We start from the raw sequence: 27,815 nt of genomic DNA on the forward strand, positions 1-27,815 counted from the left end.
ATGTACTGTTAAAGTGTTACTTTAAAAAACATGACTTTCATACAAATATAGCTAGAATCAGTGTGTTTCACTATTTTGCTTAGCCTTTTAATGAGAGAACCAGAAAGGCAGTAAAACCGATTTACCAGAAAAGTATAGGAAAGAATTATGTGGTTATACCAAAATACTTTTTTCTAAATTTGAGACGAAATTGGTTAATGTACTATGGTGGAATAAAACCATAAGCTTTAAAGTAATTTCTTTTTTGACATTTGCAGCTCTACAATGTCATGCTGTAGTTATAAAATTCTTAGGCAGGCCTGCAAGACAGTAGTCTTGTGTGAAATCATAAGGATATGCAAATTTCTTTTTGCTAGTTCCAGATTTGGGATAATTTTTCTAAATAGTTATAATAATAAGACTATAACCAAAGTATTATTTATCTTAGAAAAAGATTAAACAGGGTATGTGACTCTAGTATAGAATTATCTACTTTCTGCCTAAATTTATCATAATAGATACTAGGTCCACCCAAACTTATGTTTTCATCATGTTTCATTAAGGAGAATATAAGGATATTTTGGAAAACACTGCTAATTTCCAAGGTGATGCTGTGGAGGATAACTGTTTAAGAGTGCTCACATGGACTGCAGATGATGTTAAGGTTTTCTATGCATTTTAGTTTAATCTGTAAACAATCATGTGATTATGTATTATCAGGTACTATTATCCCATTTCGAAAATCAGGTAAATAAGTCTCTGTGAGGTTAAATAATTTAATCAAGGTTATGCAGCCAGTATGAGTCAGAATGGAAATTTAGTCTGATTCTGAGTCTGTCATATTGCCTCTTTAAATCTTAAATTCTCCTAAATTTGAAAGTACATCCTGTAGTTAAATACAGATGAATGGGTCTTGTTTTGCTTAGATGTACGAAACGGTCCTTTTCCTGAGAGGAGTGGCCTTACGTTCCCTACTCACCCAATTGAAACATATGTTTTAAAGAAAGACTAAAACCATCCCTCCAGCCCTTTACAGCCTCCTTCTGTGAGTTGTCTTCTTTGTCACTTATTTTCTTTCTCTTCTCTCTTCTGGCCCCCAATGTGTTTGCAGGTGGGCTGGATCCTTTCCATCCTCGATGAACTGCAGCTGAGCCCGCAGCCTCCTGTTGGGGTCCTTCCTCTGGGGACTGGGAATGACCTGGCTCGGACTCTCAACTGGGGAGGGGTAAGAACTGACATTGCAGGCTGCCCCATCCATCGAGGAACAAGTAGCATCCACAGGTCTCCGCGTGCTCACGGAAGGCTCTCATGGAAGCAGTGTGCTGCTGTCCACAGAATGGGTTCGATATGGGAATTAAAGTGCCCATGATTTTAGCTGGTGACTTCTTCAGTTTAACGTCCAGTCAGCCAGAAGGGAAGAGAAAGCTTAGAACCAGATAAATATGGGTTTGGTACACAGGCTGGAGCTTCCTGAGGTGTCCTTTGGAATACAGCGGGTGGAGTGACTTCAAGTCTTCACGTAAAACAGTCTTAAAAACTTGAATTCATCTTGACCATCAGCCTGGCCAGATCACAAATCTGGTAATAACCCTTCCTTTTTGAGCATTGGGTTTTTCTGATCAGTGTTATTATGGCTTTGGCTGTACAGGTATCTAACTGTCCTTCCCATTATGGAAAATGTTGGGCAAGCAGTTCTCTTGCCACTAAATAGCCATTTTATTTATTTATTCACTGCGTTAGATAGTAAGAAGGCACAATATAATAACGTATATAGCCTTACCAACTTTTCATCTGGTCATATTAGGTCATTGCCTAGACTAGGTTTTGTCTCACATGAAAATTATCTTCATATATTAACCTGGCCTTTGTGTGAATTGGCCTTTCACAGACTTTTGTTTTGCTAGTAGCAGTACATAAATAAGTGTATTTATCAGAAGTAGCTAAGGTGTTCTCTATGCTGATGCTTCACACCCACTTAACCCTTTGGCTATCTTTAATAATCGTGCTCTCAAAAATGGATCTTTAAAAGTAAGAAGCTCTTCCTACAAAGTGAGGGAGAGGTGAGTGAGACAGTTAATAGGTGAAAGATATTTATGGGAATCCTGCCTTGATTCTTCCTCTCTCTTCTAAACACATTTGTTCTGCATACACCCCAAATTCCTCTAGTTAGAGGTATAAAGAGTCTTGATTTTTACTCCGGTAAAAGCAACCATCCAGCATGGCTACCAGTACTTACCAGTGACTGTTGGTTCTTGGTGCTGGTAAAAGTTATTTCTCAGCTCAAACCAGCCAAAGCTAGTGTTTTTATGCAACTTTCTTGTGAATATTACCTTTAAAATATCTGGAGAAGAACAATTCTCTCTTGTCTTGCCTATTAGAAAATAAGCAGAACTACAGTAGAACTCTTCACTATATTCAATGGCACAGGCTTTCTAACCTAAATAGCACTATGTATGTTTTCTGATTCTGTTCTCAGGGCTACACTGATGAGCCTGTTTCTAAGATCCTATGCCAAGTAGAAGATGGGACCATTGTACAGTTAGATCGCTGGAACCTGCATGTGGAAAGAAACCCAGATTTGCCACCAGAAGAACTTGAAGATGGCGTGTGTAAGGTTAGAGAATTTTTCTTCAGCAGGAAGGAGCCCTGGAGCATCACACGAGTCACTGAAACACATCCCTGCTATAGACATGTGCTGACTCCTTCATGTCTGGCTTCTAGGGTTATGAGTATAATATCACCACCCTTTGATCTGCCCCATAGACCTTTAAAGACTTGCTTCCAGAGCTCAGGGATCTGTTCTTTGTCTTCACCTTCCACCCTAGAAAGGCATGTATCCATTTATTAATCTTTCAAGATAACTGTAAGCAACCTATGAAAAATGGAATATATATGTGTTCTAAAGCATTAGACAGATTAGAAAGAAAACCTCAGCAATATCTGGCCTGGTATCAGATTTGCCTTATGGATAAAAGGTATTAACTCAAGCAATATCATCCCCTGGTTGTGACTTGGAAATGAATAAACAAATGTTTTGTCTTACTGTTTCATTTCTAGAAGTTCAGCTTTTATCTCAACCCAAAGCAAACTAAGGGCCATAGTTGCAAATAAGATACTTTGCAGCTTTACTCAAATATTTGGTTCTAAGTTCTGGTCTTGATTTCTGATAAATTTGGTAGGTTGCTGGGTAGACACTTTCTCTGTCTTACTTTCCACTGCTCTTCTGTGAGAGTGTTTCTGAACTTTTGTTTACATAAGAATTTCCAGGTGCTTGTTAAAATGCAGATGATGAGGCTCCCTCGCCAGAGATTCTAGTAAGTGAATTCAGAAATAGAGCTCAGGTATCTGCATGTTATATAACATCTCTGCTGTTTGGGCCATGCCATTGATTGAGGTCAAGACTTAATAGATGTTTCAGCCTTGAAAAGGATTGAACCCCATATCATTTTAGATAAAAACCACAGACCATTTATTCATTATCTGCCAAGTGTGATAGATGCTTAAATTTCTTATTTGGATTAATACTTTGTTAAAACATGTTTGGTCTTGTTTTGATTTTTTTGCACATAAACCATGATCCTGAAATTAATAAAGTTTCTAGTAAACATCATGATTACCCAGTTGAAGTTGAGTTCATAATGCAGTAATGCTTTTTAAACAACAAAGTGTGTGATATGCTTAACAGGTATATTTATTTGACTTATAGAAGTTGGATAGGAAAAGCCAAAGTAGAAAAGAGGAGAACCATATGGAAATTTTAAGGTCCTTCTCCTACTAAACTTGGAATGCTTAGGTCTATAATAGAAATTCATATTTAATTCTCTTTCCAACTGCTTAAGAAATGGAAAGACTTCTTGATGCAGCCAGGGAACAGCAATCCAGATAATTAGAGGGTTTTAGAAATGGATTTTTGAGGAGATGTGTAGAAAATTGGGGCACATTTTCTTGGAAAATGTGAATAACGTAAAAACAAACTAAATTGGAATATTATTTAGGAGATGGTAACCAGATGTTTTCCTTAGCTATCAGTGGACATTAAGACATGGGTTAGAAAAGTAGCCAAGAGAACATAAATGGTAGAGGAGAACATTTCTGTGTTTTTGGCAAGGTCACTGTGCTGCCTTTACTAAGAACTGGTGTTTGTTTAAGTGTGGGAACTGGACATTCTCAGACATGAAGCCAAGATAGTCAGACATGATTTTGGCATTGTTCAATACATTTAGTTTCTTTCTCCGGCTCTGCTCCCTAGGTTGTCGAAGCTATTTCTAAGGGCTAATTTAGCCTATGAATCTCAGGGGCTTCTATGTTGGGTCCTTCCATCTATCTGTTAGAAACCAAGGCACTCCAATTTCCTTCTTTCTGCATTAATATCTCTCTTGTTTGCTCTATCATTTCATTTTTCTCTTAACGGGACATTCCCCTTGTAGTCAAACAGAACATGTTACTGATCAAAGGGCTCATGAAACACTGTAATAAACATACTTTTGAAACCGTGAGGGATTATTTATTTCTGATAGCAGAGCAGTGCAGTTCAGTTTGGGACATAAGCTTGACAGTTATCTGGAGACATTGCCTCTGTTTACTGAGTTGCAGAAGGAAAAGTGGGAAGAAGCACTCTTGCCCTTCTTACATTTTCCATATGCCTTTCTAATTGTTCTAAATTGAGCCAAAGCTTTGAGATATCAGATTTGCAACCTCAGTATAGAACTTTAGGTTGCACAGTTCTATCCTTCACCACATTGCAGTAGGAACAGCCTGGTACCCAAAGAACTGTGGGAAGGAAAGTGGAGGCATTTGTGTAGCTGTTTGTACATTTCATGGTCATATTAAAGATACAAGTTTGACCAATTAAATGGAAATCTGAATTATATATATTGTTCATATGTACATGTATGTATTGTTTTTTTCCTTCTATATCAGCAATAGCTAAATTGAATAATTCCCATGGCCTTATATCTTATATGAGTTTTGTCAAAAAAAGTTTAAAAAATAGATGGCAGGTAAAAAAATTAAATATTTTAGGTAACAATATTCATATCCTAAATATAAAGTCTTGAAAAGAGTGCATCCACTGATTAAGAAGCGAGATTAGACATGATCCTCGCAATTGAATTTACTTTTGAGTTCACTTAGTAAATCATTCTTTGTAACTATTGCACATATGCATATCCCAGCTTAACAAGTTTCTATTATTACAACATGTGCAAGAATGATTCTTATTTAATAATTGTATTTCTAGCCCCTATTTCTTATACTAAATATAATTCTTGAGAGAATTACCTGATGTGAGGGTTCACTGATGAACTAGTTCAAGAGACCCTGTTTCTCCTACATAAAAACTACCCGCTTTGAGTTGTGATGGTCTTTCTCCCAGGGACTACTCCAGAGATAGATGTCTGGCGTTATGTTTTATTTTTCTCTTTTTAGCTGGCTATGTTCAACTTTACCTCTCTACCTTTGTTTATCATTTGCAGCTTCCTCTGAATGTTTTCAATAACTACTTTAGCCTTGGATTTGATGCTCATGTCACACTGGAGTTCCATGAATCCAGAGGTGAGGACAACGTCCCATTTCCATCTCCCAGGGAGGAAGTTTCCAGCAGGTGTTTTGCATGTTCCCTTCTGTTTGCATATCACTTAAGTGTTGCAGTGTACTTTGGTTTTCCTCCATTTTGTCCCTAGTGATGACCCTGGAAGCTAGACCAGATAGGAACTTACTACAAATGTCATTTAGGGTCTCAAAGATAGTAAAGGACTGGGCCATAAGTGCATTCCAAGTTTTGGGACTGTTCATCTTTAAGTTTGATGGGAAATTTTGAAGCAAGTGAACTGCTAACACAAAAAAGACTCTTTCACTAATTAAGATAACATAATTTAACAGACCACTACTGATTAAAATTCAACAGAACCATTAAAATATGATAACAGAGACAAAAAAGAAAGAAGCAACAGGTATATTAACACAATAGAAGGGCTATGGTAGTTTGTGTAGGAAGAAAAGAGTGTTATGGTAGTTGGATTAGGTAGGAAGGTGCTGGATATCCTCACTGGATAAGACAGAGGACAGACATATGAATGAGGCTGAGTAGTAATTTTAGGTACAGAAAGAGCTTGGGGTCATGACTCAGAGTGGAAGAGAAGAAAAACAAGTTCTGAAAGAGAAGTAAGATGCACTAATGATATACAGTAAACTATTTCATCTAAATTTTCTTATGCCATTTGGAACTGAGAAAGTTTTACATTATGATTTATGCTTGGTAACCTTAACAAATCTCTCTCTCTGCCTCTCTCTCTGCCTCTTTCTCTCTCTCTTTTACAACTATACTGTGTATCCCAATCTATGCCTGTTAGCTATAGCTATATTAGTACCTGGCTCCATCTGACTCTATTTATATATAGTCACAGTAATGCTAAGATGTAGGTTATAAGAAACTTGGGAGGTAAAAGTCATGAATGAGGAAATTAGGTTTCATAAGGCTTTGAGGAGATAGTTTCTATGGAGGTCAATTTCAGTGTCAAACAAGAGCAATACTGATTGAAGAGTAAGCCATATTTTAGTCTTCCTCTCTGATTAGCTAGAAAATCTCAGGCAGAAAGGACAGTTAATAAAAGAACTTCAAACATCCCAAATTGGAAACACCACCTCCCTTCCACATCCCTGCCATAGACAAATCTTAAGGACTAGATATTCAGAGGGAAGCACATTAGGGTTAAATGTTATAATCCATGTTCTTCCTATACTAGTGAGAGTTCATTTAGAAAGTTAATGGGAGACTTCAATTTTCATTTCTTAGCCCATTTCCCCCACTCAGTGTTCTTTAAGGGACTATGGATCTGGGTTTCTTTTCCTTTGGGTGGGACTGGGATTTGAACCCAGGGCTTCACACTTGCAAAGCATTTGCTGTACTACTTGAGCCACAGTTCCTGTCCATTTTGCTCTGGTTATGTTGGGGTTGAGGTCTCATGAACTATTTACCCAGGCTGGCTTTGAACTTCAATCCTCCCAATCTTAGCCTCCCAAGTAGCCAGGTTATAGGTGTGAACCACTTGTGCCTGGCCAGATCTGGGTTTCTTACTAATAAGACCCTCCCAAATGTTTTATTTATTTATTTTTATTAGGATAGATTTTATTAGGATAGAGGGGTTCACAGTGTTCCAAGTTTTTTTTAACAATACTTGCAAAGTGACACAATTGTCATTAATACATGAATTTCCCGAAATAGGCATCATGACATGAAAAGAGGCCAAAATGAGTAAGTGGCCCATAATTAGCTCATTCAAGTGAGTCTAATATTTAGCCTAATTTTTCTGAAAGTTATTCTAATGACATACTTCCTTGTACTATGATGAAATTTCTATTTATCAGTGTGAGGAGAGAAGGGAGAGACACCAAGGTAGAAAGACCAAGTTTAGAAAAGACTCCTTTTGGGAACAGTGATTTTTTTTTCTCCTATTTTAAGCTATGGAACTACTTAAGTTTAGAGTGGAGTATGCAGATATGTTGTTGTGTGTATATTTATGTATATAGTTTTATGTGTGTGATTATAAAATAATTGATTAAAACATGCCAAGCATTAGTCTTCAAATAGTTTATTGCTGAAGGTTAGTGCATTTTAATGTGGCATGAAATAGAATTGCAAACATTTTCCCTGCATATAAGCCAGAGCCTTTGAGAAATACCTGCCATGAAAAGCTGATTTTTTTTGTTGAGTTTTATTGATTGAGAATAATAGATACAATATTCACAAAGATAAGCTAGAGATGGCAAAAAGTAAATGTCCATAAGGTATTTGAACTAATTTTTTGTTGCTAATCCGTAATCCTAGACTACAGACAATGCAGTATCTATTAACCTGTTCTATTTATATGAAGTAAAATCATTATTCATCTATGAAAAGTGTAATTACTCAAGATATTTTTAAATTTCTTTTTTTCTTTCTTTTTTCTGATTTCTGTACATTTGGCTTTTCCCTATATTTTTATCTCATCACTCATGGAATCTTAATCTAATCTATAAAAGAAAAAATGATAAGTAAGGCCACATTTTCAATGGAGGTGGGGGCTGAGTCTCACTTTGGAGTGTAGGGGGTTTAATATCAAGTGGCTACTTTTAAACCAAGACTACTCATAGTTGAGACTTCAAATTCTTCATTTATAATTTATAATTTGAGGCAAAACTTATTTGCTATAAAATATCTAGAGGGTGACTCAAAGTCTCATGAGAGCCATTATGAAAAAATGAGCTTGAATAGAATAACCTATTGGGTATTAGTCAAGAAAATGCTGTATTTTAAATTTGGGGTTTTGCCAGGCTGTTGACATGTAGTGGATAATAATATAAATCTCATGGAGGTAGAATTTTAAAAAAATGTAACTGCAGAAAGAATTTTTGTTATAGATGTGAAAATAGCCCATCAAATGGCTAGTTCTTAGCTGAATACCGTACTGTATTTCTTTTAGAAGTGATAATTTAAATGACATTTATGTGAAACAGTTTATTGGTGTCACTACTGTGCAGATGCTTTTAGAATTGCCAGTAGAAAATCAAGCAGGGAGTAAGAACAGTCTTAATATTTTGTTTGACTTTGTAAATAAAGATGGCAAATATTTGACAATTTGGGTTCCTATATTTGATTAGAAAGAAAGGATACTTTACTTGATTTGAAACAGAGTTACTTTTGGTTCTTAAAGTGAGCAAACCTTTCATGATTGAACTGTTGTATAAGAAAGTACAATAGTTTGTAACAGAATTTGGAGTTGCAATAGGATTGGTTATTTAGTTGTCACTTGGAGTATTGCCCAGTACCTTCACCATTATTGCATCATCACAGTGTTTGAGTGAGTACATTGAAAATATTTGAATGAGATTGTCACTGTTTTAAATAGACTGACAGATTTCTTCAGAAAATGAAGCAGAATGCACAGGCATACCTCTTAGGCAAGGCACGACATAAGGGAAGGGCACCAATAGGCGGGTTTAGCAGGGGTGTAAACACTAGGAAAGGTGAGGTGGGGGCTCCTGTTGAGCATCATTTGGATAAGTGGCCACCTTTGCTCTAGGCACCTGGTACTTCCTAGTCATTCCTGTTGCTATAGTATTTTGACATTATGAGTTCAGCCCAGAGACCTTAAGTCTTAGAAGATGACCAGTCCTTAGTCCTTGCAACCCAGATTTCTGCTTCATGTGACTTTAATGACCACCCTTCAGATCAAGGGAGAGGAGGGGATGAGGCAGTTTTCTTGGATGTATGCATGACTGATCCCTAAAGCGCAGTAATCACAGGAAGCAAGGACAAAGGTGGAGAGGGCAGGGCAGGTCATCTTTTTTTACTGCTCAGTAAAGGAGCATGAAGCTTAAAGAAAACAAAATGGTATTTCTATACTTAAGATGATGTTTATTTCTGAATTTCTGGTTTCTGCTCTTCACGTCCCAGGTCCCTAGTCTATTCTGCTTTAAAGCCGTCAGCTAGCAGCAAGCAGAGCCATGTCCTGGCAAGGTCATGGGAAAAGTAAAAAGAAGGAAGCAGGTGCAGCCAACAACACTGATCTGGCTGGAGATTGTCACTTTTAAAACATGATTTTAAATATATCAAACTTTTTAGTGTGAGATTGGATGCTTACATTTTACCATCTCATTGAAATTATTTATTATTCAGGAGAGTTGAGCCTTATGCTACAAGGTGAAGGAAATGCATTTATAACTGTGGAGGAGGCAATATTTAAATTTGATTTAGGATTTACTATTTTTACTGTATGTACAGAGACCGGCAGATCAGCGTGTTTCAAAGGATTATAAATGTTTCATGATTCATATCACAGAAAACTGACAGATTTTCTTAAAAGGTGTTATTTGCAATGGTTTGGTAAATTTTATCATTGCTGTCACTGTAAAGGACACTGCATGTCTCTTGTCTATGCATTGAAGTCCAGTTCACCCTTGAGAAACTCTCATTGTCTGTGTTTCTTTGTCTGACACCTTCTTTGCCATCTAGAACTTTTGTGTGACACCTACTCATGGTTCCACTGTATTCTTCCTCCAGAACACATTTATGATCATCCCACCCCTTTTCTTCTACTGTACAGCTATCTCTCATAGCATATGGAAAATGGTGTTTTATATTGCATTTTCAGACCTGCCTCCCCTACTGTAAACTCTATGAGGGCAAAAGACTGCATCTTGTTTACTTCTATATTTCCAGCTCATAGCCTCGTGGCTTTCTCAATATGTGTTTGTTGCAATAATAGAATATTTAATTAAAGGATAGACCCCATTGGTTAAAGATAAATAGCAGTTTTATCTATTTATGGTAAAGGCAAGATTAATTGTGTAGGCAGTAAATAATATAGGTGTTTGGTAGGACTGGTGGCACAGGAAAGGTGTGGGGAAAGAGTCTAGAAAGTATAGGAGGTGATACTTCTGGGATATAAAAGAGCAGTGTGATAGAGATAAGAAGCAAAGTGAGTAAAAGCATTTTAGACAGGACAGAAAAGTACAGAGGACAGGTGAGGTTATCCTAAGAATAGGTTAGATGAGCAATTAATGCACAAGGAAAGGATTTGCTATGATTTTAGAAAAATGATGTCTTTTTATTTCTTTTATTATTCATATGTGCATATAAGACTTGGGTCATTTCTCCCCCCTGCCCCCACCCCCTCCCTTACCACCCACTCCGCCCCCTCCCTCTCCCCACTCCCTCAATACCCAGCAGAAACTATTTTGCCCTTATTTCTAATTTTGTTGTAAAGAGAGTATAAGCAATAATAGGAAGGAACAAGGGTTTTTGCTGGTTGAGATAAGGATAGCTATACAGGGCATTGACTCACATTGATTTCCTGTGCGTGGGTGTTACCTTCTAGGTTAATTCTTTTTTTTTTTTTTTTCATTTTTCTTTTATTATTCATATGTGCATACAAGGCTTGGTTCATTTCTCCCCCCTGCCCCCACCCCCTCCCTTACCACCCACTCCACCCCCTCCCGCTCCCCCCCTCAATACCCAGCAGAAACTATTTTGCCCTTATCTCTAATTTTGTTGTAGAGAGAGTATAAGCAATAATAGGAAGGAACAAGGGGTTTTGCTGGTTGAGATAAGGATAGCTATACAGGGCATTGACTCACATTGATTTCCTGTGCGTGGGTGTTACCTTCTAGGTTAATTCTTTTTGATCTAACCTTTTCTCTAGTTCCTGGTCCCCTTTTCCTATTGGCCTCAGTTGCTTTTAAGGTATCTGCTTTAGTTTCTCTGCGTTAAGGGCAACAAATGCTAGCTAGTTTTTTAAGTGTCTTACCAATCCTCACCCCTCCCATGTGTGCTCTCCCTTTTATCATGTGCTCAAAGTTCAGTCCCATTGTTGTGTTTGCCCTTGATCTAATGTCCACATATGAGGGAGAACATACGATTTTTGGTCTTTTGGGCCAGGCTAACCTCCCTCAGAATGATGTTCTCCAATTCCATCCATTTACTGGCGAATGATAATATTTCGTTCTTCTTCATGGCTGCATAAAATTCCATTGTGTATAGATACCACATTTTCTTAATCCATTCATCGGTGGTGGGGCATCTTGGCTGTTTCCATAACTTGGCTATTGTGAATAGTGCCGCAATAAACATGGGTGTGCAGGTGCCTCTGGAGTAACCTGTGTCACAGTCTTTTGGGTATATCCCCAAGAGTGGTATTGCTGGATCAAATGGTAGATCCATGTCCAGCTTTTTAAGTAGCCTCCAAATTTTTTTCCAGAGTGGTTGTACTAGTCTACATTCCCACCAACAGTGTAAGAGGGTTCCTTTTTCCCTGCATCCTCGCCAACACCTGTTGTTGGTGGTGTTGCTGATGATGGCTATTCTAACAGGGGTGAGGTGGAATCTTAGCATGGTTTTAATTTGCATTCCCTTTATTGCTAGAGATTTTGAGCATTTTTTCATGTGTTTTTTGGCCATTTGAATTTCTTCTTTTGAGAAAGTTCTGTTTAGTTCACTTGCCCATTTCTTTATTGGTTCATTAGTTTTGGGAGAATTTAGTTTTTTAAGTTCCCTATATATTCTGGTTATCAGTCCTTTGTCTGATGTATAATTGGCAAATATTTTCTCCCACTCTGTGGGTGTTCTCTTCAGTTTAGAGACCATTACTTTTGATGAACAGAAGCTTTTTAGTTTTATGAGGTCCCATTTATCTATGCTGTCTCTTAGTTGCTGTGCTGCTGGGGTTTCATTGAGAAAGTTCTTACCTATACCTACTAACTCCGGAGAATTTCCTACTCTTTCCTGTATCAACTTTAGTGCTTGGGGTCTGATATTAAGATCCTTGATCCATTTTGAGTTAATCTTGGTATAGGGTGATATACATGGATCTAGTTTCAGTTTTTTGCAGACTGCTAACCAGTTTTCCCAACAGTTTTTGTTGAAGAGGCTTCTATTTCTCCATCGTATATTTTTAGCTCCTTTGTCAAAGACAAGTTGGTTATAGTTGTGTGGCTTCATATCTGGATCCTCTATTCTGTTCCACTGGTCTTCATGTCTGTTTTTGTGCCAGTACCATGCTGTTTTTATTGTTACTGCTTTGTAATATAGTTTGAAGTCGGGTATCGTGATACCTCCAGCATTGTTCTTTTGACTGAGTATTGCCTTGGCTATTCGTGGCTTTCTGTGTTTCCACATAAATTTCACGGTAGATTTTTCGATCTCTTTAGTGAATGTCATTGGAATTTTGATGGGAATTGCATAAACATGTAGATTACTTTAGGGACTATGGACATTTTTACTATGTTGATTCTACCAATCCATGAGCATGGGAGATCTCTCCACTTTCTATAGTCTTCCTCAATCTCTTTCTTCAGAAGTGTACAGTTTTCCTTGTAGAGGTCTTTCACGTCTTTTGTTAGGTTTACACCTAGGTATTTGATTTTGTTTGAGGCTATTGTAAATGGAATTGTTTTCATACATTCTTTTTCCATTTGCTCATTATTAGTGTATAGAAATGCTAATGATTTTTCTATGTTGATTTTATATCCTGCTACCTTGCTATAGCTATTGATGATGTCTAGAAGCTTCTGAGTAGAGTTTTTTGGGTCTTTAAGGTATAGGATCATGTCGTCTGCAAATAGGGATATTTTGACAGTTTCTTTACCTATTTGTATTCCTTTTATTCCTTCTTCTTGCCTAATTGCTCTGGCTAGGAATTCCAGTACTATGTTGAATAGGAGTGGAGATAGTGGGCATCCTTGTCTAGTTCCTGATTTTAGAGGGAATGGTTTCAGTTTTTCTCCATTAAATATAATGCTGGCTGTAGGTTTGTCATATATAGCTTTTATAATGTTGAGGTACTTTCCTTCTATTCCTAGTTTTCTTAGAGCTTTTATCATGAAATGGTGTTGGATCTTATCAAAGGCTTTTTCTGCATTTATTGAGATGATCAAGTGGTTTTTGTCTTTGCTTCTGTTAATGTGGTTTCTTACATTTATTGATTTTTGTATGTTGAACCACCCCTGCATCCCTAGGATGAAGCCTACTTGGTCGTGGTGAATGATCTTTTTGATGTGTTGTTGAATTCGGTTTGCCATTATTTTGTTGAGGATTTTTGTGTCAGTGTTCATTAAGGAGATTGGCCTATAGTTCTCCTTTTTGGAGGTGTCTTTGCCTGGTTTTGGGATAAGTGTAATACTGGCTTCATAAAATGTGTTTGGCAGTTTTCCTTCCCTTTCTATTTCATGGAACAGTTTAAGGAGGGTTGGTATCAGCTCTTCTGTAAAGGTCTGAAAGAATTCAGCAGAGAATCCATCAGGTCCTGGACTTTTCTTTTTGGGGAGACTTTTGATTGCTGCTTCAATTTCATTTTGTGTTATAGATCTATTCAGGTGATTAATTTCCTCTTGGTTCAGTTTTGGATGGTCATATGTATCTAGAAATCTGTCCATTTCTTTAAGATTTTCAAATTTACTTGAATATAGGTTCTCAAAGTAGTCTCTGATGATTTCTTGGTCTTCCATGGTGTTTGTTGTTATCTTCCCTTTTGCATTCCTGATTCTGCTTTTTTGGGTTTTTTCTGTCCTCCTTTTAGTCAGGTTTGCCAAGGGTCTATTGATCTTGTTTATTTTTTCAAAGAACCAACTTTTTGTTTCATTAATTCTTTGCATGGTTTTTTTGGTTTCTATTTTGTTGATTTCAGCTCTTATTTTTATTATTTCCCTCCTTCTATTTGTTTTGGGATTTGCTTGTTCTTGTTTTTCTAGGAGTTTGAGATGTATCATTAAGTCATTGATTTGGGATCCTTCAGTCTTTTTAATATATGCACTCATGGCTATAAACTTTCCTCTCAGGACTGCCTTAGCTGTGTCCCATAGGTTCTGGTAGGTTGTGTTTTCATTTTCATTGACTTCCAGGAACTTTTTAATTTCCTCTTTTATTGCATCGATGATCCATTCTTCATTAAGTAATGAGTTATTTAGTTTCCAGCTGTTTGCATGTTTTTTGTCTTTACTTTTGTTGTTGAGTTCTACTTTTACTGCATTGTGATCAGATAGTATGCATGGTATAATTTCTGTTTTCTTATATTTGCTGAGACTTGCTTTGTGCCCTAGGATATGATCTATTTTGGAGAAGGTTCCATGGGCTGCTGAGAAGAATGTATATTGTGTAGAGGTTGGATGAAATGTTCTGTAGACATCAACTAGGTCCATTTGATCTGTTGCATATTTTAGATCTTGGATTTCTTTATTGATTTTTTTGTTTGGATGACCTATCTATTGATGATAATGGGGTGTTAAAGTCTCCCACACCACTGTGTTGGCGTTTATATATCTTTTAGGTCTTTCAGGGTATGTTTGATGAAATTGGGTGCGTTGACATTGGGTGCATACAGGTTGATAATTATTATTTCCTTTTGGTCTATTTCCCCTTTTATTAGTATGGAATGTCCTTCTTTATCTCGTTTGATCTTTGTAGGTTTGAAGTCTACTTTGTCAGAGATAAGTATTGCTACTCCTGCTTGTTTTCGGGGGCCATTGGCTTGGTAAATCTTCTTCCAGCCTTTCATCCTTAGCCTATGCTTATTTCTGTTGGTGAGATGGGTCTCCTGTAAGCAATAAATTGTTGGATCTTCCTTTTTATCCATTTCGCCAAACGGTGCCTTTTGATGGGGGAATTAAGTCCATTAACATTAAGCGTTAGTACTGATAGGTATGTGGTGATTCCTGTCATTTAGTTGTCTTAGTTGTTTGAAGGTTTGATTGTGTGTACCTAAGTTGAGGTTACTCTCTACTGTCTTGCTTTTTCTTTTCCTGTGGTTTGGTGCTGCCTGTCTTTTCATGGTTAAGTTGGGTTTCACTTTCTGTGTGCAGAATCCCTTGAAGAATCCTTTGTAGTGGTGGCTTTGTGGTCACATATTGTTTTAGTTTCTGCTTATCGTGGAAGACTTTTATTGCTCCATCTATTTTGAATGATAGTTTTGCTGGGTAGAGTATCCTGGGGTTGAAGTTATTTTCATTCACTGCCTGGAAGATCTCACCCCACGCTCTTCTTGCTTTTAATGTTTCTGTTGAGAAGTCTGCTGTGATTTTGATGGGCTTACCTTTGTATGTTATTTGTTTTTTCTCTCTTACAGCCTTCAATATTCTTTCCTTAGTTTCTGAACTTGTTGTTTTAATGATGATATGTCATGAGGTAGTTCTATTTTGATCTGGTCTGTTTGGTGTCCTGGAGGCCTCTTGCATCTGTATGGTAATATCTTTCTCTAGATTTGGGAAATTTTACATTATTATTTTGTTAAATATATTACGCATTCCCTTCGCTTGCACCTCTTCTCCTGCTTTGATGCCCATGATTCTCAATTTTGGTCTTTTGATGGAGTTGGTGAGTTCTTGCATTTTCTTCTCACAGGTCTTGAGTTGTTTAATTAATAGTTCTTCAGTTTTTCCTTTAATTACCATTTCATCTTCAAGTTCTGAGATTCTGTTTTCTGTTTGTTCTATTCTGCTGGATTGGCCTTCCGTTTTGTTTTGCAGTTCTGTTTCGTTCTTTTTTCTGAGGTTTCCCATATCCTGGCAGTTTTCCTCTTTAATGTTGTCTATTTTTGTCCTAAGTTCATTTATCTGTTTATTCATCGTGTTCGCTCTTTCACTTTGGTGTTTATACAGTGCTTTTATTGTTTCCTTTATTTCTTCTTTTGCTTTTTCAAATTCTCTATTTTTGTCATCTTAGAATTTCTTGAGTGTCTCCTGTGCATTTTGGTTGACCCTATCCAGTATCATCTTTGTAAAATTCTCATTGAGTACCTGTAGTATGTCTTCTTTTAAATTATTCTTGTGGGCTTCTTTCGGTCCTTTGGCATAGTTTATCTTCATTTTGTTGGAGTCTGGATCTGAATACCTGTTTTCTTCATTCCCCTCTGGTTCCTTTACTAATTTTTTGCTGTGGGGAAACTGGTTTCCCTGTTTATTCTGTCTTCCCGTCATTGTCTTTGGTGTTATTACTGTCCATGTACTGTGTGCAATTAAGTATTTTCTAGCTTGTAATAATAACAATGGTAATATTTAGAATGGCAGGGTGAGCTGAGATGGAAAGCAAGAAGTTAAAGAAATGGGAAAAACAAATACACAGACTGAGGGAGAAAACAGAACAAGGTGTCAGACAAGATTTCAAAGGTATAAACAGGGAGCTTTAGTGTACTAATCGACAGTAAGCTGAACAGACATTAGAGAGACAGAGGATTGAAAATCAAAACTAAAAAAATAAAGGTAAGAATAAAAATAAAAAATAAGTAAATGAAAGAAAAATCTATTTATAAAAATGTATTAAAATAAAATGAAAAAATAGAAAAAATTTAAAAAACCAAAAAACCAAACAACCTCCAAGTTCAAATGCAGTGAAGTCTCAATCTCCAATCCTGGAGATAGTGCCTCAGATGTTGTTCTGTAGTTGTCACATCAAAGAGGACACATAAAGAAGAAGAAAACTACACACGCACACACACACAAAACCCCACCAAGTGTCCCAAGTTCAAATGCAATACAGTTTCAGTAAGTTTTTCAGCTTGCAGGTGTAGTTTGGTTGTTCTCTCATCAAAGGTAGGGAGACAAAGGAAAAAAAAAAAAAGAGTCTGGAGACAGTTCTGAGAATGGAATCTGCCGCTGTGGCTTGCCTGCCCGCTGCTGTCAGCCTGCTGTTGCTGGAGGCTTTATTTATGCAGATCTCTGGGGTGAGCTTAGCACTCACCTGGCCCTGCAGGCTTTGTTGCTCAGAGTTCTCCTGTGCGGGAGCCTCTGCTACAAGCTTTCCCCTTTCCAAGCACTGGGAAAGGTGACACTGCACCACCGTTGTCAGGCCTGCGTGTTTATTTACAGTTCATGTGGGAGGTGGGTCTTCCCCCCTCTCCTGTGCAGTTCTCCTCCCACCTCCACTTTCACAAGCTTTCCTGCTCCTGATTACTGGGCAGTGCTGCTGCTCCAGCCAGCCGCCATGTTTGTTTACAGCTCACGTGGGAAGTGGGTCTTCCCTCCTCTCCTGTGGAGTTTTCCTCCCTCCGCCACTCTTACAAGTTTTCCCACTCCTGGTTGCTGGGTGCGCCCCACCCCTGCTCCCGCCAGAGGCTCTCCGGCCCGCCCGGCTTGTTTATTTACAGTCCCGGGAAGGGTTCCCTTCCCCCAATCTTCAGCGCTCAGGGCGCCCCACCCTCTTTCCCAGGTGTCTTTATTGCTCTTATTGCTTAGTACTCAGTTTCTCTTTTTTCCCCGGGTAGAGGTCAGTCTGTCCAGGGAGCTATGCTGCTCTGGCCCAGGCTTGTCTGTGGGATTACCGCGGTACTGCAAAGCTCACCTGGTCCGCGTCTTCCCAAGCCATGTGTGCGCGGGTGACTGGCAGCCTGGGGGCCCTCCTGGTTTCTCTATTTAACGTGAAGTGGAGATTCCCTGCGCCAGCTGGAGGTGTGGAGGGGTCAAACTTATGCCTCTTCTTGGTGATTATGCCTGCAAAGTGTGTCTCCAGCATCTCTCCAAGATTTCACTATAGGAGACTCGCTTTCTGCTTCCTCCCTGTAGCCGCCATCTTGGAATCCCCAAAAATGATGTCTTGAATGAGAGATGATTTTAAAAAGAAAGAATTGAAAAAAATATGTATAAATTGAATTGAAGGTAGCAATGGCACTGTAGGCTTGATTATGGAGTCATTACATTAGAGATAACTGACGCCTTAAAATTGAGTAAGTGTTCAATGGTGACACCATGAGGGATATGTGAGTTCAAATTGCATACTGATTTCTATAAACAAAGTGTTACACTTATATTTACAAATGTCTACCTAATGTGCCTTGGGCAAACTGGATTTGACATAGATTTCAGTCAAGAAGTTGAAACTAGAATAAAGTAGGGTGTGGCAGAGAAATTCATACTGAGTTTATGTATGCATGCTAGCATATTTTTAGCATGTGGAAAAACTCCAGTCTGAATTAGGAGTTAGGGAGCCTTGTCTGTCAGTCTACAGAGTTAGCAAAATTTTCATGTGGTGATGTGAGTAATAATTCAAGTCTGGAGAGTTGGAAATGTATTTTACCATGTGGCACATAGGTCTGGGTTCTAGGTCATTTTTTTTTCTCTCCAACTTTAAGTGTGAGCTGTTTTTGTCTTTTGCTATCTTATCAGTAGCAGTGTAGGCTAAGATTAGTTGAAGGAACACAGAATGTATATGCATATAGCATTTTAACTAGTCCTTGTTCATTTATATAGCATTTTAACTAGTTGTTGTTCATTTATATAGCATTTTAACTAGTCCTTGTTCATTTTAAACCAGAGATTTTATTAGATGTCAGAGCCTTATACATTTTATATTCCTTTATTAAATCTAAGATTTTGAGTTCATTTATGCCATTATTAACTTTACATTCTATTTTTTCAGAAATCCAAGTAATCAAACATACTGATTTTTCAGCTAGTTATTCCATGTTTTGATATAATTTGAGTTTTTTGTTGAAAATGAAGAACACAGGATTGCTTATCTTTTGTTCAATGTATTGGGTTTTAAAAAATACATGTAATGCTGCATTCTCATAAGGCATACTGAATAGCATTCTGACATGAGTCTGCATCAGCATAATTTTTTGTTTCTATTATATGTTTTCCATGGAGCAGACTGTTTGTTATCTGGGAGATACCTGTACATTTTAACCAGTAGACTTCACATGTTTAGAATATCAGAATGTTGACTTTAAAAATATAATAATTATGTTAACTAATGATTTTGTTATATAAATATTTGACGAAGGAAACCAATATGTGTTTCATGAGCACTCTTTTATGACCTGGTATTGTTTGGGCTCTTGAGGAGCCTGATGGTTGAGTGAAGATCCATGTCAACAGAGTAGTCTGCTAATAGTCTTTGGAACTATTTACTTATTCTTTCTTAGAGGGACAAAGGAATGGGACTGCTGTCTGCCAGCCCCACAGAGAAAGAAGCGTGTAGGAAATTATGTCGAGAGGAAACAATCTTTGAGGCCCTTTGTCATACTTATGATACATAACTATGAAAGTTACATATAAGTAACTTTAAAAGTGTATTTTTGAATGCAACTGCTACATGAGTGTTTATGCACTCACTGCCATTTGTCTGTATGCAGAACGCACCATGGAAACCATATGACTCAGAGTTCTTGCACTTTGTGCTTTATTTTATTTTATTTTTTAGCATTGCTGTGCTGGGTGTGGTACATTGTAGCATTTACAAAGTTCTTACAATGTATAGACACATTTGTTAGGAAGGCTATAAGACTGGCTCAAAGAAAACAGTCTGTAGGGGCCATTAACAAGGGGCAGTGAAGGCGAAAACGAATAAACATAGTTAGACAGGAAGAACAAATGAATTAATCATGTTAAGTAAGCTAATGTGTTTTTATCAGACCCTCCCAAGACCTAGAGGTTGACAGCTGGGCTGAAATAAATGTTTGAAGGGACTAAAAACTAAATATACAAGACCATTCATAGACAAAAGCAGGGTTTTAGGATCCCCACTGGATGGCACATAGTAGCTATCATGGTGTATATAAGAATGGGGCTGATGAGTGCATATATTAAAAAGATTGAAAGATCCCAAATCAATGACCTAATAATACATCTCAAACTCCTAGAAAAACAAGAACAAGCAAATCCCAAAACAAATAGAAGGAGAGAAATAATAAAAATAAGAGCTGAAATCAATGAAATAGAAACCAAAAAAACCATGCAAAGAATTAATGAAACAAAAAGTTGGTTCTTTGAAAAAATAAACAAGATCGATAGACCCCTGGCAAACCTGACTAAAATGAGGAGAGAAAAAACCCAAATTAGTAGAATTAGGAATGCAAAAGGGGAGATAACAACAAACACCATGGAAGTCCAGGAAATCATCAGAGACTACTTTGAGAACCTATATTCAAATAAATTTGAAAATCTAAAAGAAATGGACAGATTTCTAGATACATATGATCATCCAAAACTGAACCAAGAGGAAATTAATCACCTGAATAGACCTATAACACAAAATGAAATTGAAGCAGCAATCAAGAGTCTCCCCAAAAAGAAAAGTCCAGGACCTGATGGATTCTCTGCTGAATTCTATCAGACCTTTAAAGAAGAACTGATACCAACCCTCCTTAAACTGTTCCATGAAATAGAAAGGGAAGGAAAACTGCCAAACACATTTTATGAAGCCACTATTACACTTATCCCAAAACCAGGCAAAGACACCTCCAAAAAGGAGAACTATAGGCCAATCTCCTTAATGAACATTGATGCAAAAATCCTCAACAAAATAATGGCAAACTGAATTCAGCAACACATCAAAAAGATTATTCACCACGACCAGGTAGGCTTCATCCCAGGGATGCAGGGGTGGTTCAACATACGAAAATCAATAAACGTAATAAACCACATTAACAGAAGCAAAGACAAAAACCACTTGATCATCTCAATAGATGCAGAAAAAGCCTTTGATAAGATCCAACATCATTTCATGATAAAAGCTCTAAGAAAACTAGGAATAGAAGGAAAGTTCCTCAACATTATAAAAGCTATATATGACAAACCTACAGCCAGCATTATACTTAACGGAGAAAAATTAAAACCATTCCCTCTAAAATCAGGAACCAGACAAGGATGCCCACTATCTCCACTCCTATTCAACATAGTACTGGAATTCCTAGCCAGAGCAATTAGGCAAGAAGAAGGAATAAAAGGAATACAAATAGGTAAAGAAACTGTCAAAATATCCCTATTTGCAGACGACATGATCCTATACCTTAAAGACCCAAAAAACTCTACTCAGAAGCTTCTAGACATCATCAATAGCTATAGCAAGGTAGCAGGATATAAAATCAACATAGAAAAATCATTAGCATTTCTGTACACTAACAATGAGCAAACGGAAAAAGAATGTATGAAAACAATTCCATTTACAATAGCCTCAAACAAAATCAAATACCTAGGTGTAAACCTAACAAAAGATGTGAAAGACCTCTACAAGGAAAACTATACACTTCTGAAGAAAGAGATTGAGGAAGACTATAGAAAGTGGAGAGATCTCCCATGCTCATGGATTGGTAGAATCAACATAGTAAAAATGTCGATACTCCCCAAAGTAATCTACATGTTTATGCAATTCCCATCAAAATTCCAATGACATTCATTAAAGAGATTGAAAAATCTACTGTTAAATTTATATGGAAACACAAGAGGCCACGAATAGCCAAGGCAATACTCAGTCAAAAGAACAATGCAGGAGGTATCACAATACCTGACTTCAAACTATATTACAAAGCAATAACAATAAAAACAGCATGGTACTGGCACAAAAACAGACATGAAGACCAGTGGAACAGAATAGAGGATCCAGATATGAAGCCACACAACTATGAGCAACTTATCTTTGACAAAGGAGCTAAAAATATACGATGGAGAAATAGCAGCCTCTTCAACAAAAACTGCTGGGAAAACTGGTTAGCAGTCTGCAAAAAACTGAAACTAGATCCATGTATATCACCCTATACCAAAATTAACTCAAAATGGATCAAGGATCTTAATATCAGACCCCAAACTCTTAAGTTGATACAAGAAAGAGTAGGAAATACTCTGGAGTTAGTAGGTATAGGTAAGAACTTTCTCAATGAAACCCCAGCAGCACAGCAACTAAGAGATAGCATAGATAAATGGGACCTCATAAAACTAAAAAGCTTCTGTTCATCAAAAGAAATGGTCTCTAAACTGAAGAGAACACCCACAGAGTGGGAGAAAATATTTGCCAATTATACATCAGAGAAAGGACTGATAACCAGAATATACAGGGAACTTAAAAAACTAAATTCTCCCAAAACTAATGAACCAATAAAGAAATGGGCATGTGAACTAAACAGAACTTTCTCAAAAGAAGAAATTCAAATGGCCAGAAAACACATGAAAAAATGCTCACCATCTCTAGCAATAAAGGAAATGCAAATTAAAACCACACTAAGATTCCACCTCACCCCTGTTAGAATAGCCATCATCAGCAACACCACCACCAACAGGTGTTGGTGAGGATGCAGGGAAAAAGGAACCCTCTTACACTGTTGGTGGGAATGTAGACTAGTACAACCACTCTGGAAAAAAATTTGGAGGCTACTTAAAAAGCTGGACATGGATCTACCATTTGATCCAGCAATACCACTCTTGGGGATATACCCAAAAGACTGTCACTCCAGAGGCACCTGCACATCCATGTTTATTGCGGCACTATTCACAATAGCCAAGTTATGGAAACAGCCAAGATGCCCCAGCACTGACGAATGGATTAAGAAAATGTGGTATTTATACACAATGGAATTCTATGCAGCCATGAAGAAGAACGAAATGTTATCATTCGCTGGTAAATGGATGGAACTGGAGAACATCATTCTGAGTGCGGTTAGCCTGGCCCAAAAGACCAAAAATCGTATGTTCTCCCTCATATGTGGACATTAGATCAAGGGCAAACACAACAAGGGGATTGGTCTATGAGCATATGATAAAAGCGAGAGCACACAAGGGAGGGGTGAGGATCGGTAAGACACCTAAAAAACTAACTAGCATTTGTTGCCCTTAATGCAGAGAAACTAAAGCAGATACCTTAAAGCAACTGAGGCCAATAGGAAAAGGGGACCAGGAACTAGAGAAAAGGTTAGATCAAAAAGAATTAACCTAGAAGGTAACACCCACGCACAGGAAATCAATGTGAGTCAATGCCCTGTATAGCTATCCTTATCTCAACCAGCAAAACCCCTTGTTCCTTCCTATTATTGCTTATACTCTCTCTACAACAAAATTAGAGATAAGGGCAAAATAGTTTCTGCTGGGTATTGAGGGAGGGGAGCAGGAGGGGGTGGAGTTGGTGGTAAGGGAGGGGGTGGGGGCAGGGGGGAGAAATGAACCAAGCCTTGTATGCACATATGAATAATAAAAGAAAAATGAAAAAAGAAAAAAAAATTGTAATGCTGTGTTACAAAGAAAATGGAACCATTAGAACATATATCTTCTTGTTAGTGGTATTAGAAATTGGAAAACCACTGTGGAAAATAATTTGGCCTTACCTAATAAAGTTGATGAAGCACTTATCCTACAAAAAAAAAAAAAAGAATGGGGCTGATATATTTAATCAATTGAATGGATTATACCCAGTGTTTTATCATCATTATAAATCAGTTACATCCAGAGCCAAATCATTTAGATAATTTAGATAATAAGATTTGGGAAATTTGAGCTAATGAGATTCATATGAGTTTTGGATGCTATAATGACTTCAGTCCTGCACCCTAAAGGAGGTGGATTCTGCTAATGACTTGAATAAGCTTGGAAGTGAATCTCTCCCAGAGCTTCTCAATAAGTGTCCCCCAGTATGTTACCTTGATTTGAGCCTAGTAAGACCTTCAGCAGTGGCTCCAGGATAGCCTAGTCCAGAATTCTGAGCTAGAGAGCTCTAAGAAAAAAATTGAAGTTGCCAAGTTTGTAATGGTTTGTTATGGTAAGAACAGAAAACTAATAAAGTTGTATTGATGGCTGATCAGATTACAAATATAATAAAGGCACAGCCATCACTGTGTCACACCTGCCTTCTTGTGGAGAAGGGAAATGGGCAATCCAGGAAGTAGAGCAGTAAATCATATTTGCTCCTACCGGTGAAATCTTGGGATATTTTGAGTATTGTTACCATTTCTTGACAGTGACTATATTTACTTCTCACCATCTGATAGGCACAGAATAGAATAGGGTAGATATAAATTGGAAAAGAATCCAATTGCCAAAGCAGGCTCAGTTTGGGAGTATAACATATAGGATTTTTGCCCTTGAGGTCAAAGCATATATGTGATTCCCCTAACCCTTGATTCTTATGTCTTTCTGACACATCTCTGAATGTTACATGTTTTGACAGATCTCTGTTTTTTAAGTTTACTTATTTTATTGAATTTTATCCAGCTAAATTATATCAGAGGTGACTGTTTTCCTAGAATGTCTGAGTGAAATCACCAAAAACTCAGTTTATTTCTTAATTTTATTCTAAATTTTTGGGTCTTACCGGAAATAGTATATATTTTGAGAGGAAAAACCCTATTTCTTTAAAAAAAGATTTTTCAGTTTTTCAAAGGTCCATAGAAAAACCCTGTAGAGATGTGACTATTTTTCAAACCATAAATTATAAAGCATATAAATGCTAATGGTTGATAGGTGATTCATTTAATAGTTGTAGACACCAATACCCTGAATAAACTCTTAGCCAGAATTGTGGCTAGCATTTTCCATTTCTCATAACTTGCTTGATAGTTGGACTTAGTTTTTTTTAAAATTAGGGCCTATATACTCAGGATAAATTACATGGCAAAAGGATTCTCATTTTACCTCTGGTTTTGTAAAGCAAGAGAGTTAATGCAGCTGAAAATGAAAATGGAAGGAAGCCAGCCAAATCTGATTCGAAGTAAAAGTCCAGGGTGACGTCAATTATCCTGAAGACCTTGACTGTGAAAAATGGCTAACTCTGGGGCCAACAATGGGAAATCAGGAAGGAAAAGCAATTACTACCATTTTATCTTCTTTTTGTTTACTGTGCTCTGGAAATTAACCTTTAATTTTGTTTCTAGGGTATTTAGTTAGATTAAACAGTATAGAAAGCTTTGAAATTCAGAGATTATAAATAGATGAAGGTAGCCCTTAGGAGCCAAGCTAACAAAAACACCCCCTTTTCTTATTTTTTAAGTTTGCAATCCTTTACCCAGTTTCCATATCAGGACTATTTTGTTCTTATAACTATGATAATAATCTAATAATCATTTGTCTAGGATTATTTCTTGAGGTCCTCTATGTTTTTTGGCCCAGTCTTAGTGGATGAACCCTTTGCTGCTTTCTTCTTCTGGTTGTTTACTGGGGATTGTCAGTCGCAAATAGGGTAGGGCCTGGAGAGGGTCAGCTGGTCAGCCAGCTAGTTAACGAGTAAGAACTGACAAGGAGAAAGACCTAGCCTAGGAAGGACCTGATGAACATATAGGGTAAAATAGTAGAAGTCTAAATGTAGACAGCGATGTCCTGGAATTTTAGTAGAGAGAAATATTTGAGATAATGATATTTCACTTAGGGATTTTATAATCCCTTGAATTCATGTGAAAAATTTCTGATGTAGATTCTTATTTCTTGTTTTTGGTTTTCAAACTATATAACATACAGGGGGAAACTAAAAATTAATTTCCCAGCTAGAGCCTTAGCTACAATGAAGTCATTTTTCACCAGAGTATTTGCTGTAATATGTTGAGTCTAATCACCAGGCTGTCTCTCTCTCTCTCTCTCTCTCTCTCTCTCTCCCTCTGTGCATGTGTGTGTTTTCAACTAAAACAAATAATTTTCCAAGGCCTGGCACAAGTAAGAGAACAGATGGCAGTGCAGTTTTGCAAAATGGGAAAGCAAATTCTCCACTAATTTTTACCCAAATCCCCCATATTTAATTACACCTCAAAGCCATACACACAGTTTATGAAAGTCATGTCCTATATAAGTCAATGAAAATGTGCTGTGTGCACTGGCTCATGTCTGTAATCCTAGATGCTCTAGAGGCAGAGAATGGAAGGACTGTAATCTGACGCCAGCCCTGAGCAAAAAGTGGGAGATCCTATCTGAAAAATCACCTAAAGCAGAAAGGGCCACAGGTGTGGCTCAAGAGGTAGAGCACTTGCCTAGCAAGCACAGGCCCTGAGTTCAAACCCCAGTATCCCACTCCAAAGTCAATGAAAGTAATCACCCCTCTACCTCATTTCCCTATTATCCTTACCCAAATCCCTGCTAACCTTCTATTTAAAAGAGAGTCCAGACTGTCTCAACCTTTAATGTTCATGAGAATCACCTGGAGAGCTGGTCAAACCACCATTCCAAGACCCCACAAGCAGACATTCTAATTTGGTAGGTCTGGGGCTTAAAGATTTGCATTTCTAAGGAGGTCCCAGTTAGCTCTAATGCTGCCACTTTGGAGCTAAACTTTCACATCATTGGCCTCTGTACCTGTGTTATTGGACCCCTGTAACAATTAGCATGGAATTGAAGGAAAGATGGTAGCAAAGCTGTCAGATCCAGGGGATCTGTAGGGTGGAAGCTGGGGGGTGGGTGAGTAAAATTGCCAGTCTTGAATGAGTTCCTACAACAAATCTACCTCTTCTTTTTCACAGAGGCAAATCCAGAGAAATTCAATAGTCGTTTTCGAAATAAAATGTTCTATGCAGGGGTAAGTATATATTTCCTTTTATAATTACTCCACATTACTTCATACTCATTCATTCGGTAATTAAGATGCTAAACTACATTAAAAGTCATAATCTCTACCTCAGACATTCATATCTGTGTCTATATTATCTGTACTGTTTAGTTTTCATTAAAGAATGCAAGCAAGGGTGTGCTTTTAAAATGTCGTTGTCATAGGGAGTGTTGATGTTCATCATTTGAATTTTAGAGCCCTGATGCTCCATGTTGCAAAAGAGTGGACAATATTCAACTAATGATGTGAAAAAAACAAACATTAAAGTCAATAGAGGAAATGGGAAATTAGGTAGACTGAAAAGTATATAGATAGTCTTAGATTAGAATATAATTTTCATCAGGGTATGTTCACATTGAAGATTGGATAAGAAATTGCAGAATATGAAAAGTTTTAAGGAAGCATGGATTAAACTAAAGGAGAGGGCTTATTTTTATCTCAAGGACATCCTTATCGTCCAAAATATCCAGAAAGAGAGGCCCAATTAAATTGATACCAGTGGATAGAGGAAGTCAAAATAAATGGTGGTGAAGCAGGGCATTCTTAGTTGCAGGTTAGAGATTATATTAGCATTTAATGGACAAGTAAGATGGTCAAGAAGGATAGCCAAAATAAATCTTCAAACTGACCCTGGGAAATACCCACTTTTTCATTCTCCTGTAATCTTAAATGCCTTGATTATAGTTAAAACAAAGATAAAGATTTTAATTTGATAGTCATTGTTCTGTCTTACCTTGGATTCAGTAAAGGGGGAACTTGTTTTTTATTTTTTACATAATTTGTAATAATTGGGAACTATCTATAATGTGGAGCAAGGACCTGGCAAAACTATGTAATTAAGAGTTTCTTTTTCTTTATTTCCTTGTGGTATAGGCAGCCTTTTCTGATTTCCTACAGAGAAGTTCTAGAGATCTATCCAAACATGTTAAAGTTGTTGTAAGTATTGAGCATATTATCGATTCATTTTATTTGCATATGAATATGAATATCATATTGAAATACCAATTTATGTGTAGATTAATCACTGTACTGCATATAGTTTACAGGTAATTTAGTGGAGTTCATTCAACTGATATTATGTGGACTT

At 37.3% G+C, this 27,815-nt stretch overlaps 1 protein-coding gene across 8 annotated transcripts in view; it reads left to right on the forward strand.

Moving 5' to 3' along the window:
• Positions 1 to 27,815, forward strand: part of Dgki (diacylglycerol kinase iota) — a 444,865-nt gene that overhangs the window by 237,578 nt on the left and 179,472 nt on the right. For all 8 annotated transcript variants that reach the window (XM_074062275.1, XM_074062281.1, XM_074062290.1 and 5 more), the window contains 5 exons: positions 1,091 to 1,204; positions 2,456 to 2,593; positions 5,454 to 5,532; positions 26,643 to 26,698; positions 27,602 to 27,664. In XM_074062275.1, the coding sequence (XP_073918376.1) occupies positions 1,091 to 1,204; positions 2,456 to 2,593; positions 5,454 to 5,532; positions 26,643 to 26,698; positions 27,602 to 27,664 (450 nt within the window). The remainder of the gene's footprint in view (positions 1 to 1,090; positions 1,205 to 2,455; positions 2,594 to 5,453; positions 5,533 to 26,642; positions 26,699 to 27,601; positions 27,665 to 27,815) is intronic.

This window comes from Castor canadensis, chromosome 2 (assembly GCF_047511655.1).
Source record: "Castor canadensis chromosome 2, mCasCan1.hap1v2, whole genome shotgun sequence".
Classification (NCBI taxonomy): domain Eukaryota; kingdom Metazoa; phylum Chordata; class Mammalia; order Rodentia; family Castoridae; genus Castor; species Castor canadensis.